The 13,732-nt window shown below is 43.3% G+C and overlaps 1 protein-coding gene across 3 annotated transcripts in view; it reads left to right on the top strand.

Annotated features, from left to right (window-relative positions):
* UGGT2 (UDP-glucose glycoprotein glucosyltransferase 2) overlaps nucleotides 1-13,732 on the top strand; it is a 379,277-nt gene that overhangs the window by 118,812 nt on the left and 246,733 nt on the right. For all 3 annotated transcript variants that reach the window (XM_068267932.1, XM_068267930.1, XM_068267931.1), the window contains exons 10-12: nucleotides 6,787-6,847; nucleotides 11,101-11,192; nucleotides 13,015-13,165. In XM_068267932.1, coding sequence (XP_068124033.1) covers nucleotides 6,787-6,847; nucleotides 11,101-11,192; nucleotides 13,015-13,165 — 304 coding nt within the window. The remainder of the gene's footprint in view (nucleotides 1-6,786; nucleotides 6,848-11,100; nucleotides 11,193-13,014; nucleotides 13,166-13,732) is intronic.

Raw genomic sequence — 13,732 nt, 5'->3', positions numbered from 1 at the left:
CTCAGGCAGATTGACGACACTCCATCGGGGACAAGAAGAGTTGTGACTGGGCACACCATCAAAGGCAGGGTGCATGTGATGCCGCATAGTGATTGGTTTGATGATTTCAACCAGTCACGAAGCGGGGGGGCGTGGCCAGCGGCGCGAACGATAGCCGGATACGGAGTTAGGAACGTGGGAAGCTGTCAGTCATGACAAGTAACGGCTCCCCGATGGATGCTTACATTTGAACGGTGGTTCTAATTAACATGAATTGCAACAGGAGCACTGCGAGGAGACGCTGGGACAGGTAGATATGCATGATTCAGTAGTACTGTGTACACTGGTGTTTAAAGCAGGATTGCTTATGGCATAGATTAGTGAGCATTTGACATAATGGGTATTGTTGTTGTTTTGAGCAGAGGAGATGACATCACCTTTTCACTATGGTTTGGGGTGGGGGCATAGGGCATTAGTCATGTATATATTAGTTGTATTTGGAAGTTTGATTGTAACCACACACGCCTTGAGAAAGGGGGACCCTGCGAGGCCCCGAAACAATTGTCGGTCATTTCTGTGGATATGAAAGCTCAATAAAAGAGCGTGATTCTTTGAGAAAATTGGAGTGCTGGTATACTTGAATTCTGGACACTCCATCGGGGCCACCGGACTTCCTGGGATTCAGCTTACGGAGGTGCCGGAGTACCTCTAATTCATGGACAGCAACAGGAGCCAGGGCGCCGAGTGCACCCGAGGAGGGGGTCACACCGGCCGTGGCTGTTTGGTCCACAAGCGGGTTTGGTTGTCGCTCGAATCTGCAGTAGAACTCATTGAGCTCCTCCGCCAGCCGAGGGCTCGGGGTCACAGGCTGAGATACGGGTTTAAAGTTCGTGGCTGCTCTCAGGCCCTTCCATACCTCCCGTGTGTTGTTTGATTGAAGGCAGAGCCCCAGCTTGTCGGAGTAGGCCCTCTTCGCTGATCGTAGTTCTCTTTTCAGGGCATACCTGGCCTCTCTGTATTCTTCAGGGGAGCCAGATCTGTGCGCTTCCTCTTTTCGTTTCCGAAGTCGGCGGAGCTTGTCATTGAACCAAGGCTTATTGTTGGGGAAGATCCTGAAGGTCTTGGATGGGATACACGCTTCTTCGCAGAAGCTAATATAGGAGGTGACATTCTCGGCCCATTCATCAAGAGAGGGTGCCTCCAGGATCGACCAGTCGGTAGTGTCAAAGCAAGCTTGGAGCTCCAGTTTTGCCTCGGCTGTCCATTTTTTGATGGTTTTGATGGTGGGCTTAGAGGTCTCCAGGAGCCTCCTGTAGGTGGGGATCAGGTGAATAGTGTTATGGTCGGAGTTACCCAGGGGGGCACCTTGGATGGCCTTGTAAGCGTTCTTATGGGCCGTGTAGCAGTGGTCCAGGGTGTTAAGGTTTCTGGTGGGGCAGGTTATGTGCTGCTTGTATCGGGGCATCTCCTGTCGTAGGTTCGCCTTGTTAAAGTCGCCCAGGATGATGAACAGGGCCTCCGGGAGGGCAGTTTCCCACTGCGAGATACAGTCCCTGAGGGTTTGCAAGGCAGTCTTGGAGCATGCATCGGGAGGGATGTAGACCCCGATGAGGACAAGGGAAGAGAACTCCCTGGGGGAGTACTGAGGCCTGCAGTTTATGGCCAGAAACTCGACATCAGGGGTGCAGGTTTTGTTGAGAGTGATGATGTTGGAGCACCGCAGGGAACTTTTGTGTGTAGAGAGAAGGGGCATCGGGCAGGGGGAGGGATGCCATGCAGGTGCTTGCAGGTTGTTATGTTCTTGTTAGAATTAAGAGAATAGGCTTTATTCCTTAAAGAGGAACTTCAGCCTAAACAAACATATTGTCATTAAGTTTCATTAGTTTTGTTAATTAAAATAGATAGGTAATATAATCTCTTACCCACCCTATTTTAAAAGAACAGGCAAATGTAATTTGTGACTCCATGGGGGCAGCAATCTTTTTCATGGGGGCAGCCATCTTTTTGGTTGAAAGGAGGTGACAGGGAGCTTGGGACACAGTTCCCACTGTCCTGAGTCCTGATCACCCCTCTTAGCTGCGTGTGCTAGGCTTATAATCTCAAATTCAAAACATAAAAAAACAGATTTGCGCCAAAACAGCAGAACGAGAACCGCAACATCAGAAATCCCATCATGCTTTGCATAGCATCAGGGGAAAATACTCGGGCAGATTTCTTTGATGGGGCGGAGCTTAGCTTCTGTGCACCTAAAAATCAGGCTTGGGTAAGAAAAACAAAGTTCTGATGCTGTGAAACTGTTACCGAAACGCCAAGCCTTTTCAGTGGTGCTGAGTAGATTTTTAGTCTGGAGGTTCGCTTTAAGTAATTGAATGCATGAGGTTAGAGGGTTATTTTATTAGGACATAGTGGGAAAGTGTATCCTAGATGGAGATTTGAAGCTGGCATGAGGTACTCCTCGGGGACTAAACAGTTATTCTATACCACTTCAAGAGGTGATCTAAGAACCCTGTGTGGAGGTCACCTTTTTTAATCCTTTGGTAAATTGTCCTTGTACCTGAGTGGAAGTATCTAAACATCTTAGGGCTCTTAGAGCCACAATATTACATTTCGGGCAACGCCAGGGGCCCCTCCTTCTGCGATCACTTGTGGAATGTTTGCTTTTTCTCGTGATTGTATAATTATCTGGAGAGCAATGTTGTTTAACCACTTCACATCCAGACCTTGTTTTCCACTTATGGACCAGAGCGGTTTTGACGTTTTAGCTATGTCCCTAATTAATTGACCATAACTTTATCCATACTCACGACATCTAAATGATCTAAATATTGGGTTTTTTTTTCAGGACAGACTAGACTTTCATTGGGGGGTATTTTGTTTCATGAAAACATTTGTTTTCTAAGCATTTTAATGGGAAAAAGAGAAAAAAAATGAAAAAAATGCATTATTTCTCAGCTGTACCAATTCCAGTTTAAAAATAAAAAGTATATGAAAACCGTGCCTCCAGTGTTATGAACACTCCCCCCCCAGTATAGATAGCCAGATGTGTCCCCAGTATCCGCCCCCCAATATAGCCAGATGTATCCCTAATATGAGCCCCACAGTATAGCTAGATGTGTCCCCTGTATTCTCCACCCCCACAGCATAGAATATATTTTCCCCAATTATGGCCAGATGTGCCCCCAGGATTAGCACCCCTTCCCCATTACAACCAGATGTGCCCCCAGTATTGGGCTATGACCCCCAGGAACTCCAGATGTGCCCCCATTATAAGCCCCCCCATTAGTTACACAGATGTCACCCAGGGAGTATTTGAACCCCCCTATTCAGATATCTCCCCCCTACCTCCGCTATGGGTAGTCAGGTGATCTCCCCCCCCCCCCCCTCTTGCCAGTCAGACACCCCGTGGCCAGATCGCTGAGAAACCGCCCCTGCAAGCAGCCTCTTTCACCTCACCTTGTTCCTGCGTATATCCTGCAGCCGGAGCCTCTTTTTACCGATCTGAACTCAGCCCCGTGATGCTGAACTTCCAGGTCCCAGATTGCTGACGTCATCAAGCCGGGACCCGGTTGTTCAGCATTACGGGGCTGAGTGCAGCGCAGTGAATGGAGGCTCTGGCTGCAGGATATTCGCAGGAACGAGGTGAGGTGATAGAGGCTTTTCGCAGGGGCAGTTTCTCAGCAATCTGGCCACGGAGGGGGAGAGATGAAGGATCACTGTTGTTGGCTACAGCGGTGATCGTTCATCTGTGGGGGTCTCTCTAATTGGCTTAAAGGGAACATGTTCCATTTCACCAATTAGTAATGCAGCTGAAAGTGCCCGGGGCGCGCTCGATTGTGCACAGCTGTGCGGCAAGGGCAAATCGTATAACTACGTCCTCGTGGCTTTGATGAATTCACAGAGGGTGTAGATATACTGTGGGGGTGGAATAAGTGGTTAAGATTCAAAAATGTGAAACGGCAAAGAGATCTTGTGTTATAACATTTGGATTGTTTGTATACTTAATATGCTGCATCATCAATAAATAAAAGTTAAAGAAAACCTGTAACTAAAAAAAGTTCCCCTGGGGGTACTTGCTTCGGGTGGCGGAAGCCTCCGGATCCTATTCAGGCTTCCCCCATCCTCTTGTGTCCCATGGCGGTCTCGCTGTGTCCCTCCGAACAGCGGGGATGTAAATATTTACCTTCCCGGCTCCAACGCAGGCGTAGTATCGGCTCTGCGCTCAGAGATAGGCAGAAATAGCCGATCGCTGCCGGCCGCTCTACTGCGCAGGTGCAAGTCTCCTGCGCCTGCGTAGTAAAGCGGACCTGACAGAGATCGGCAAATTCTGCCTATCTCCATGCTGAGAGCCGCAACAGCACCCCCGCTGGAGCCATGGAAGGTAAATATATCAAGCCTTGTGAGGCTTGTCGAGCCAGGATTGTGGGACGCTTCGGGGGAGCAAGTGCTGGATTGCCTGCAGCTACAGGGGAGGGGAAGCCTCATTGGGACCCTGAGGCTTCCCCCTCCCGAGGTGAATACCCCCCAGGGGAACTTTTTTTTTTTTCTTACAGTGTCTCTTTAAGAAAAATGTATTTCAAAGTTTTTTCTGAATAAATAAGTTGCGCAGACTTTAACTTCCAGCTGAAACCCAACATGACTGAAACCAAGGCCAATTCTAGCAAATCTGTAACTCTCGGTTCACAGTGCATCAATTGCATTGCAAAATTATTCTGCATGCCAACTCACTGCCCATACAATTCTATGGGGCTGTTTACACTTCTGTGCTGTAACAGATCACGTTATTCTAACTCATTGCATGCAGGCTTTAAATTGACGTCTATTTCCAGTCTCCATTGCAGTGTAGACATAATGCGTGTGTTATGCAATACACTCACACTGTGAACCCAGCCTTATTGTAGCTTCTATTAAGGAGAAAATTAGATGGGACCTCTTTTGAGGTCCTCCTTTTGAAGAAACGCAACCAGCAATATAAACAAATCATTCTTTTTAGACCAAGAAAGAGGATGCAGCACGGTGTGGGCAACAGCTAAAGATCCGGTAACTCTCTGTGCCGTGGCCCCCTCCTCGGACATGACCGGGTACAGTTTCACTTCTCGAAAAACTGTGCTCACTTATCTGTACTGGTGACACCCTTGGCTCACATTTGTTATTAACAAGACAGAAAACAGGGAAAAATCAAATTAGCTAGTACACAGACAGAAAAGAAATCCAATAATCGTTTTTCTACTTTTTGCTCATCTATAAAACAAGTGTGAGCTGGATATGAAATTAAAGTGTTCTAGAAATCAGTGGCTTGGGGTATAAGAAACAGTTGTTTGCTACACATGGCTTTAGCAGTATACCACTTATTAGTGCCATGCATAAACCTCCTATTATAAGCCTGTCAGTACTTAAGAGTACTCTTTGTAAAAATACCATGAGATTCTGCAGTCGATTCTAAAGTATAACTTTGTCACATTTGATATAGTAAGGCAAGATAGAAAAACTAATGGCAATATCTTGATGAATTCCTTCTTGCACAAATCCTGGTAAATCTTCTAAGTTGGCTTTTGTTACATTTCAACCTCTGACTGACTTTCAACCTCTTTACTAAGGTGTGGTTTGAGATGCCATTTGCACTTGTTCATATGTGGGCCACAGAGACTTGTAGCAGAATGTTATATTGTTTTCTAGTAAAGAGCACACGGTGCCTGATAAAATCTGACAACGCTGTGAAAAGTGCAGATCCCTGAAGAAATGGGCACAGCACGAGTACTGAATAGAATAAGCTTAGTAGATGCTCATGATTACACACAAAAAGTTTAAAAGGCTAATTGGACTCATAAATACGCTTTCAACCCCCAGATTGCCTCCAGACCAGTAATACAATTATATTGCGTTACTGACTTTGCCACTCTGAAGTGGTGTGAGCAGAGGAGTAACTTAACGCAAATACTGTGATGAAGTTATTAAACGCTTAATGTTAAATAGTTTGATGTGTAACAACTCCGTGAGCAGAGGAGACAGAGCTTTGACATGCATGAAAACTGTTTTAACAAACATTGGTTTGGGTTTCTGACAGCTGTTTTCCAGATACTAGGAAACTCTGCCTGTTTGGTGCTGAAGTTGTTCAGTCCTGGTTTCAAATGGGAAGTTGTGCTTCTCTCGGGTCCCGTATAAGTCAGAATGATGGAAACAAGAAGGAATTGATTTTGTTTACTTTTAATTTGCACCGAGTTTAGTTTGCTCAGTTCAGAGCTGATACGATTTTTTTACTCTCTTCTGGGAACTTACTTTGCATATGATAATCATTTTTAGCTACCTGAATATATTTTATATGCAAGCTTTCAAGGGCAATTGCCTCTCTTCCTCAAGCCTTTTTTTCTGGCTCTTGTACTGCCTATTGCTAGCACAGTACTACATAGTAATAGTTTTTTAGAAAAGGGAATGGTAATAGAGTAGTGGTCTTATAAGAGAGTGCTCGCATTGGTAACAACAGTAAAGTTATCCAGAGGTACATAGGAAATCCAGACTACTTAGAAGTTCTGTACTGTTTTTGTTTTTTTGTTTTAATTAACCTCCAGTAAGTCAGCAGTGTCTGTGAAACCGGCTCTCCTTTCCAATGTAGTGATACCAGTGATACGATGGTCCAGACTGCACTGAGAAATGTTTGACTGATTGGTCATTTTAGATTTAGAGCATCTTCGTGTTCTCAACTGCCTTTGGATGTGTATAGATGGCTTGATAAAATCAGGAAGCATGTTTTAAAGCTACTGTTAGTGTCATGATTGCTTTCATACGATTTTTAATTTATTTATTTTTTTACAGATCATTAACCAGAATTGCACTAAACCAGGTGATGAGGAAAGAAATTGAAGAAAATCAAAAGGTTTGTTATTTTACAAGGAACTTTATTTGCACAAGCTTCATGTTTAATGATGATGAATGGGATTAATCAGAGCAAGGTGTATGCAGTGGCAGAGTGGTATAAGCACAATGAAAACCTGCAAATACATTACCAGAGAGCGGTAGCGCTTCAGTCTCAGTCCATCCAGCGGCACATGCCACGGTTACAGGCTACCTCTTCAGGGTGATGTATTTGCACTATGACTTGATGCTATGCTAAAATCCATCTGTTGGAAATAATATCAGGAACAGATCATAAGACACGGAGTCGTTGGCAACAATTGTGTTTTTATAACGTTACATTATCTCTAACCATAAATCTATTCAATCTATACCCAGGGACTGATTTAACGAGCTGAGGGATTGCAGTTTATGTTCTTACCCGATAAGCTGCATCTTAGTTTCAAGTGTGATTCAGACACTGCTGCAGCAAAATAGACCAGCACGGCTGCCAGGCAACTGGTATAAATATGGTGCTATATGGTCATCCCCTATATGGTTGGGAAATTATTCATTATTGCTCTTTAGGTGGCCATGTTTCTCTTGATGTTTGGTTGGTCATCACAATGGGTATCATTCATGAAGGAGCTGTTGGTAAGGAGAATCAATGCGGGAAAACACAGCTGCCGGTATTTTAGACTTCTGGGTGGGCATTCATAAAAATGTATCCAGGTGCGATAGTGGTGCGGAGATTCCCCGAACTAGGCTGGCAGTAGGCAGGCGGAGACACAGGAAGCAGCCGAGATGATACATTTCTCCGTGTTCTGCTCTACTGCAGCTGCCTGGGAGGTCTGTGTCTCCATTAACTTTACATTGGTATCGCCACATGAGAGGGAGCGGTATTTCCTGTCCACATACCGCTTGCGTAATTCTTTATGAATTACCATTTTGTTACATTTGTTCCGATAATCACCGCACAAGGCGGTGATTTATCACTCTGCTCGGTAGTGTCAGTTTTTCATGCGGAAAGAGGCTTTATGAATGCCGAACTTGCTGAGTGTTCGGTAAAGTCAGCTGTTTTAAGCATTTCCGCATGCGGAAATGCTTTATGATTGATAGCCAATGTGTATTTGATCAATGTGAATTACTCCATGAGTAGTAAGTCCGTGTTTATAAATAGTCTTTGCCTCCCTAGCCAGATGATTCCAGTCCTCCCTGCTGGGGAGAGTTGTTAAGCTGAATCTTGATCACATCTTTTCTCACAGCGGTTTTCATACTTTGTAGTGATTTGTTATGTTAAGACTTAATAGTGTATTTGGTTTCTTATGCTTGACCAACATATTGCATATCTGCAGTATAAATCTGTAAGTCTTTAAAATCAAACAGAAATCTGTGCTTTTACCTACCAATGGTCCTGATGTATAGATCCTAAGCATGCTTTTCTTCTTTAAAGGTCCTAATTGCTCATTTTTCAGATACCACAGTAAATTACATTTTCATATTGACACATTGCTGATCGTGATTTCTCCAGAAGTGTTTATGCATAAAATGTGCTCAGATATTGCATTTATTTTACGGTAGATAATAAAATGTGTGTGCAGTTAGGAATTCATGTGAGATGTGTTTAATTTGTGCATAACTGTTATACGTGGAACCCCATATGACTGCTTGTGAACATTCCATCATGCTAAATAGCCCAGAAATCTAGCAATACATACGTTTAAACTGCTCTAAGACCGAAAATGGGAAAATTGCTGCATTAAGAAAATTAAAAGGAAACAAGCTGGACAGAAGCCTTTATGAGCTGGTTTGATTTTTTTTTTATCTGGCTCCCCTAAGTGAATAGCACTGAGAGTTTCTGCGCCTGGGTATTTGCAGGCATTAAATTGGCATTGGCGATGTAGTGCCTATAGAACATCCATCTAGCAGCAGGGGATAGTGGATCCAGCTGTGCAGAACGGAATCGTTCCCATTTGAGATAATGAAAGTCGAGAACCAAAATGCAATGAAGGGAAAGAGATGACAAAGGTGTTAAAAGCAGAAAATATTATGATGATTGGGTTTAGTCAAAATAGCATCCCAGCTGCTAGGTAGCCTATGAAATCCAGGCTCTGCTGGTAAGGTCACCTTAAAAAAAAATACAGTTTTGTTAAATTTGCATTACTTTGTATTTTTCACATTAGACTTTTGGCAAATGAGTGTTACAAAAGCATTTTATGGGTCTTAATGTGCTTTGCTTCGCATTATTAACTTTTTTTTTTCTTTAGCTTTGGAAATTTTCTCTCGGGGTTTTGCTTTTCATATTATTAAGGACAATCTGTCCTTTGTTAAATGTGTAAACTAGTGTTTACCGATTGTGTTAAAAAGGATTTCTGCTTTCATTAAAGCTGTGTTACTGGTGAAAGGTTTATGACAACATTAGGAGAACGCTCCAGTGTTAGCAACCTATTTGATTTGCTTAATATTTGAACTCTCCTCCCCAAATGCTTTGCTGTTGAATAGAGTTTAAGAACAGAATCATCCAATTAGTCAGTATCAGAAATTTTTGCCTACAATTTATGTAGCTTCAAATGTTTTAGGGCTCATTCACACTATGTGCTGCGCTGTCAGTCTTGACGCAATGCACATAGTTTATGATCCGTGTGGCAACATGAAAGTCCATAGACCTACATGTTACCATTCACATTGCAGGTGTGCGTTCCCATGCGTTATGATGTAACGCATCTGGGAACATTTTCTCGCACAACACACACGCTTTCTCGATGTATATGGCTGCCGTCTGCGCTCTATCACACCACAACGTGTATTCCGTGTGGTGGCAACGCATACACGAAATTGCATTTGTGTATGTGTTCTGTAGTGTGAGTGAACCAGAAAAAAATCTCTCTCTCTTCTACTGCATGCATGGTTGATTTTTTTGGTACTCTTATGGCCCATTGAAAAAGTGATTTGTGCCCCCTAAAAAGTGATTATAAGGTTCAATAAAAAAATGTACCAAAAAATGTATACCCACTTGCTGTCAGTTGAAAATCAACAGGCCATGTATTATGTTTTCTAAAAAAAAAAAAGTTATGACTTCCCCAGTCTTTTTTTTGTTTAACTCACCTTTCCAAGACTCCGTGTGCACTGACTTCTGGTGCTTAGCCCCCGCCCCCTTACAGACGAGCACCATGGCATCTTCTGTATGGGAGATATAGAATACCATAGAAGCGCCACAGCACTCAGCTGCAAGGGGGTGGGGATAAGTGCTGGAATTCGGCACACATGGGATCTTGGAAAGGTGAGTTAAACAAAAAAAACCAAACTGTTAAAGTCATAACTTTTTAAGAGATCACGATACATAGCATGTTGATTTTAGACTTTATGGTCTTTTTAAGGGCCTATGCACGCTATGCTTGTTGCATAATGTGCCCATTCTACACTATATGCAAGTTTCAGCTCATGGGTTGTTACAACGCTACAGTTACACACTATAATTGCAGGGTGGAGAGGTGCTATACTGTCACCAGATCCCACACTGCATACAGAGAAATTTCCAATGCCAGCCAATAGATGGCTCTATCTTCATCTTCCAAAGGTTTGCCTTCTTAACCTCTGTGTTAAAATAGGCCTCATGGGGCTAAATATGCTGTGGCTGCCCTAAAAAAACAAAAAACAAAACTGGGTTATGAGATACCTCGCAAGCTCTTACCCATTTTGCACCGTGTGGAGTTGGTTGTTGGCCAAGAAGGGAACCCACATCCATCAGTGTCAGGAGTGGGAAGAAAAGTGGTACATTGTTCATTTCACTGCTGTATACTATAATATTTAACTTATTTACAGAATCATTTTTATAAATGATTCTTGTTTATTCATGCCTATTGTGAGATGGAGGTTCTCTTTTATAAGCTTTTAAACTTCTTTTACTTTCATTTCCAAGAGTTTACCAGCAGAAGCTTCTTACTGTTCATGAAGTTTTCTTTCAGACGTGATCTATGAATCCTTGTTTTCTATGAGTAACGGTACTTTTAATACTTTATTACTGGTGTTACTGAGGTAGACTGGCTCTATGTTGCAGGTAAGTAAGGTGACTTTAGCATCTTCATTTTTTTGTAGTAGAAGATGCACTACAGAGGATGTTTTCGACTTTTATATTGTATGAGAAGGACATGACATCAGTACTGGATGTTATGCAGTTGTGCCTCTGCCTTTGTTGGGTTTTTTTGGGAGGTGAAATTCTGTTGATCTCTTGTATTGTGCTTTAACTTAATGCTTATGAATGCTAAGTGGTAGGTCTCCTTCCTTTTCTTCTGATAGCATCTATCGGACACATATGGAATCCAACCTGGAGATGCCAATCTTTATATCAATGGCTTACAGATTGACCTTGATGTTCATAATTCATTCAGGTACACTTCTGTGTTTTTTTTCCTTCTTGAAATGACTTTAAATTCAGTTTGAAGACAAGAGTACTTTTTTTTTTTTTTACTAAAAAGTCTGTTTTGTCTGTACATTGAAAATTGGTTCAAATTTGAGAAAAAAAATTCAGCCCAGCATGTGCAACCTTGGTGATTCCAGCACAACCGTTATATCCTATGATGACCCATGTACTGCAGTCATCTCCTCTGCCTCTTTTAACAGTAGCTCCACCCAGCTGATTTTCCTGACCACCAGACTCTCATAATGCAGCTGCTATCCATGCAGGGGCGGACTGACAACTCATGGGGCCCCCGGGCAATAGAAGATTATGGGGCCCCGTACCAGTGTCGCCCACATTTCATGTTATTTTTTACAGAGTAAGATCTAGTAATTTATTGCCGACAGATATTTTATACTGATAATAAAAATCCGAAAAATGGGTGTGGTCACGCAACAGAATGTGGGCATGGTCATGGATGGGGCAAAACATACATGACCTTGGCAGTGGTGTAAAAGGTCTGCCGGGGAAGTTTGAGCTCTGCCTTAGTGTTTCCCCCCAAAATACATGTAATCTGACCGAATTATACCCAAAAATCTACGCCATTTGGCAGAGGTTCCTCCAAAACACAGAAAATATGGCAGTCGTTCCCCCAAAATAGACGTAATCTGGCAGCAGAAGTTTCCCTAACATACACATAATTTGGCAGCAGTTGCCCAAAATATTCATAATCTGGCAGCGGATCACCCAAAATACATGTAATCTTGCAGCAGTGGTTCCCCCAAAATACACATAATCCGGAAGCAGCGGTATGTACAGCGGTGGAGAAGGGGGGACGTTACCCCCCCCCCCTTCCCTCACCTTTGGGCTCCCCTACCTGGCTCTCCCCTCCGGTAACTCGGCGGCTAACAGCTGGTGGAGGCTTACCGCCATCCCTGCCTCCAGCCGCAAGGGAGGCTTTGCTCTGTGCACGGATAGTCTGGTCTTCAGTAGACCAGACTAGCCGTGCACAGAGCAGAGCGTCCCTTGCGGCTGGAGGCAGGAACGGCGGTAAGTCTCCGCCCGCTGTTAGCCGCTGAGTTACCGGAGAGGAGAGCCAGGTAGGGGGGCCCCAAGGTGAGGGAAGGGAGGGAACGTCCCCCCTTCTCTGCCGCTGTACATACTGATCCCTTTCACTGAGCTCCTCCCCTCCTGCTCAGGGTGCTCTGGCGCCCCCTCCCCCCCCCCCCCCCCTGACCACAGGCCCTCGGTCTGTGCCCGAGTGCCCGAATGGTCAGTCCGCCCCTGTATCCATCAATAGTCACATGTGTTCTCAGACTCTATGAAACATCCTAGGAGCATGAGGCAAGGTGCATTAGCACCGCCTAGGAAGCCGAAAGAGATTTGAAAGTCCAAGGACAGGCTTATAATACAAAGGCATCAGAAAGTCGGGACATGATTTGAATAGCACTGGAAAGCTGAAATAAAGTGTAGGGAAGGACACAGAAGAGATTTACTACAAAACTAAAAATAATGCATGGTGAACCCCCCACTACTGGCCACACCTATGTTTTGACCACTTAGTAGATATTGCTTCACCCTACTTGTCTAAAATGCCTTTCTGGGAAGAACACTGCATTTTTAGTAGGGAAATTATGGTCCTACAAAGAGAATAAGACAAGCTTTGAACCCTACAGTACAGGGCATCACATGCCCTCATTTAGATTGCAAGCCATGCTGTTGTACATGTTGTTAAGATATGTAATGACACGAAGTATGTATTTTATGCTTTGGAAATTTATACAGTGCTTATTTTTATTATTTTTCCTTTTAAGTATCTTGGATATTCTGAAAAATGAGGCAAAGGCTCTACATGGCCTTTCTGTTCTGGGAATAAAAAATGAAGATCTCATCAACTATTTACAGTTGCAAGTACATCCAGGGGAAGAAAGCTATGCTTTGGATATTCGAAATTCTGCAATTAAAGTGAGTGCTAGAAGTATATTGACTAAATATGTGTAAAGTAGTTGTAAGCTGTTATGCCTGAACTTAAAGCATTTTATCATTCGGAAATAATGAAAAGTTAAAAGCAAATAGCCAGGCACAATATAACATCATGCAAGGGAGGGATGACAAGGCAGGAAGAGGATCCCCCTTGTTTCCCTCTCTTGCATGATTTGTGCCTGGCTACTTGCTTTGAATTTTTTTTTTAATAAAATGTATTTTTTTATGATGGAAGTGTGCAACCGCTGCATCTGATTAAACATACATTAAACTACTATTTGGTAAAGCGGCACTCTTTTGTTTGGTTACTGGTCCTGTGCATCAGTCCTCTCTACATATTGCATGAAAATAATGGAAGAAGAAATTCTTGGACCAGCTACGACAGTGTGAAGGATATTGATTTCATCTATAGTAGGACATATTTCTGTAATTTATTATTACATAGAAAGTTAGTGTGCTGTAAGAGTTAAAAGAATGTGATCCACCAATCCCACAAACTGTGCAGCTTTTAACTTCTGGGACAAGGTATGGCCAGACAAATGAAGGATC

Source organism: Hyperolius riggenbachi, chromosome 2 (assembly GCF_040937935.1).
Source record: "Hyperolius riggenbachi isolate aHypRig1 chromosome 2, aHypRig1.pri, whole genome shotgun sequence".
NCBI classification, from domain to species: Eukaryota; Metazoa; Chordata; class Amphibia; order Anura; family Hyperoliidae; genus Hyperolius; species Hyperolius riggenbachi.
This window is presented reverse-complemented; position numbering and strand designations above follow the sequence as displayed.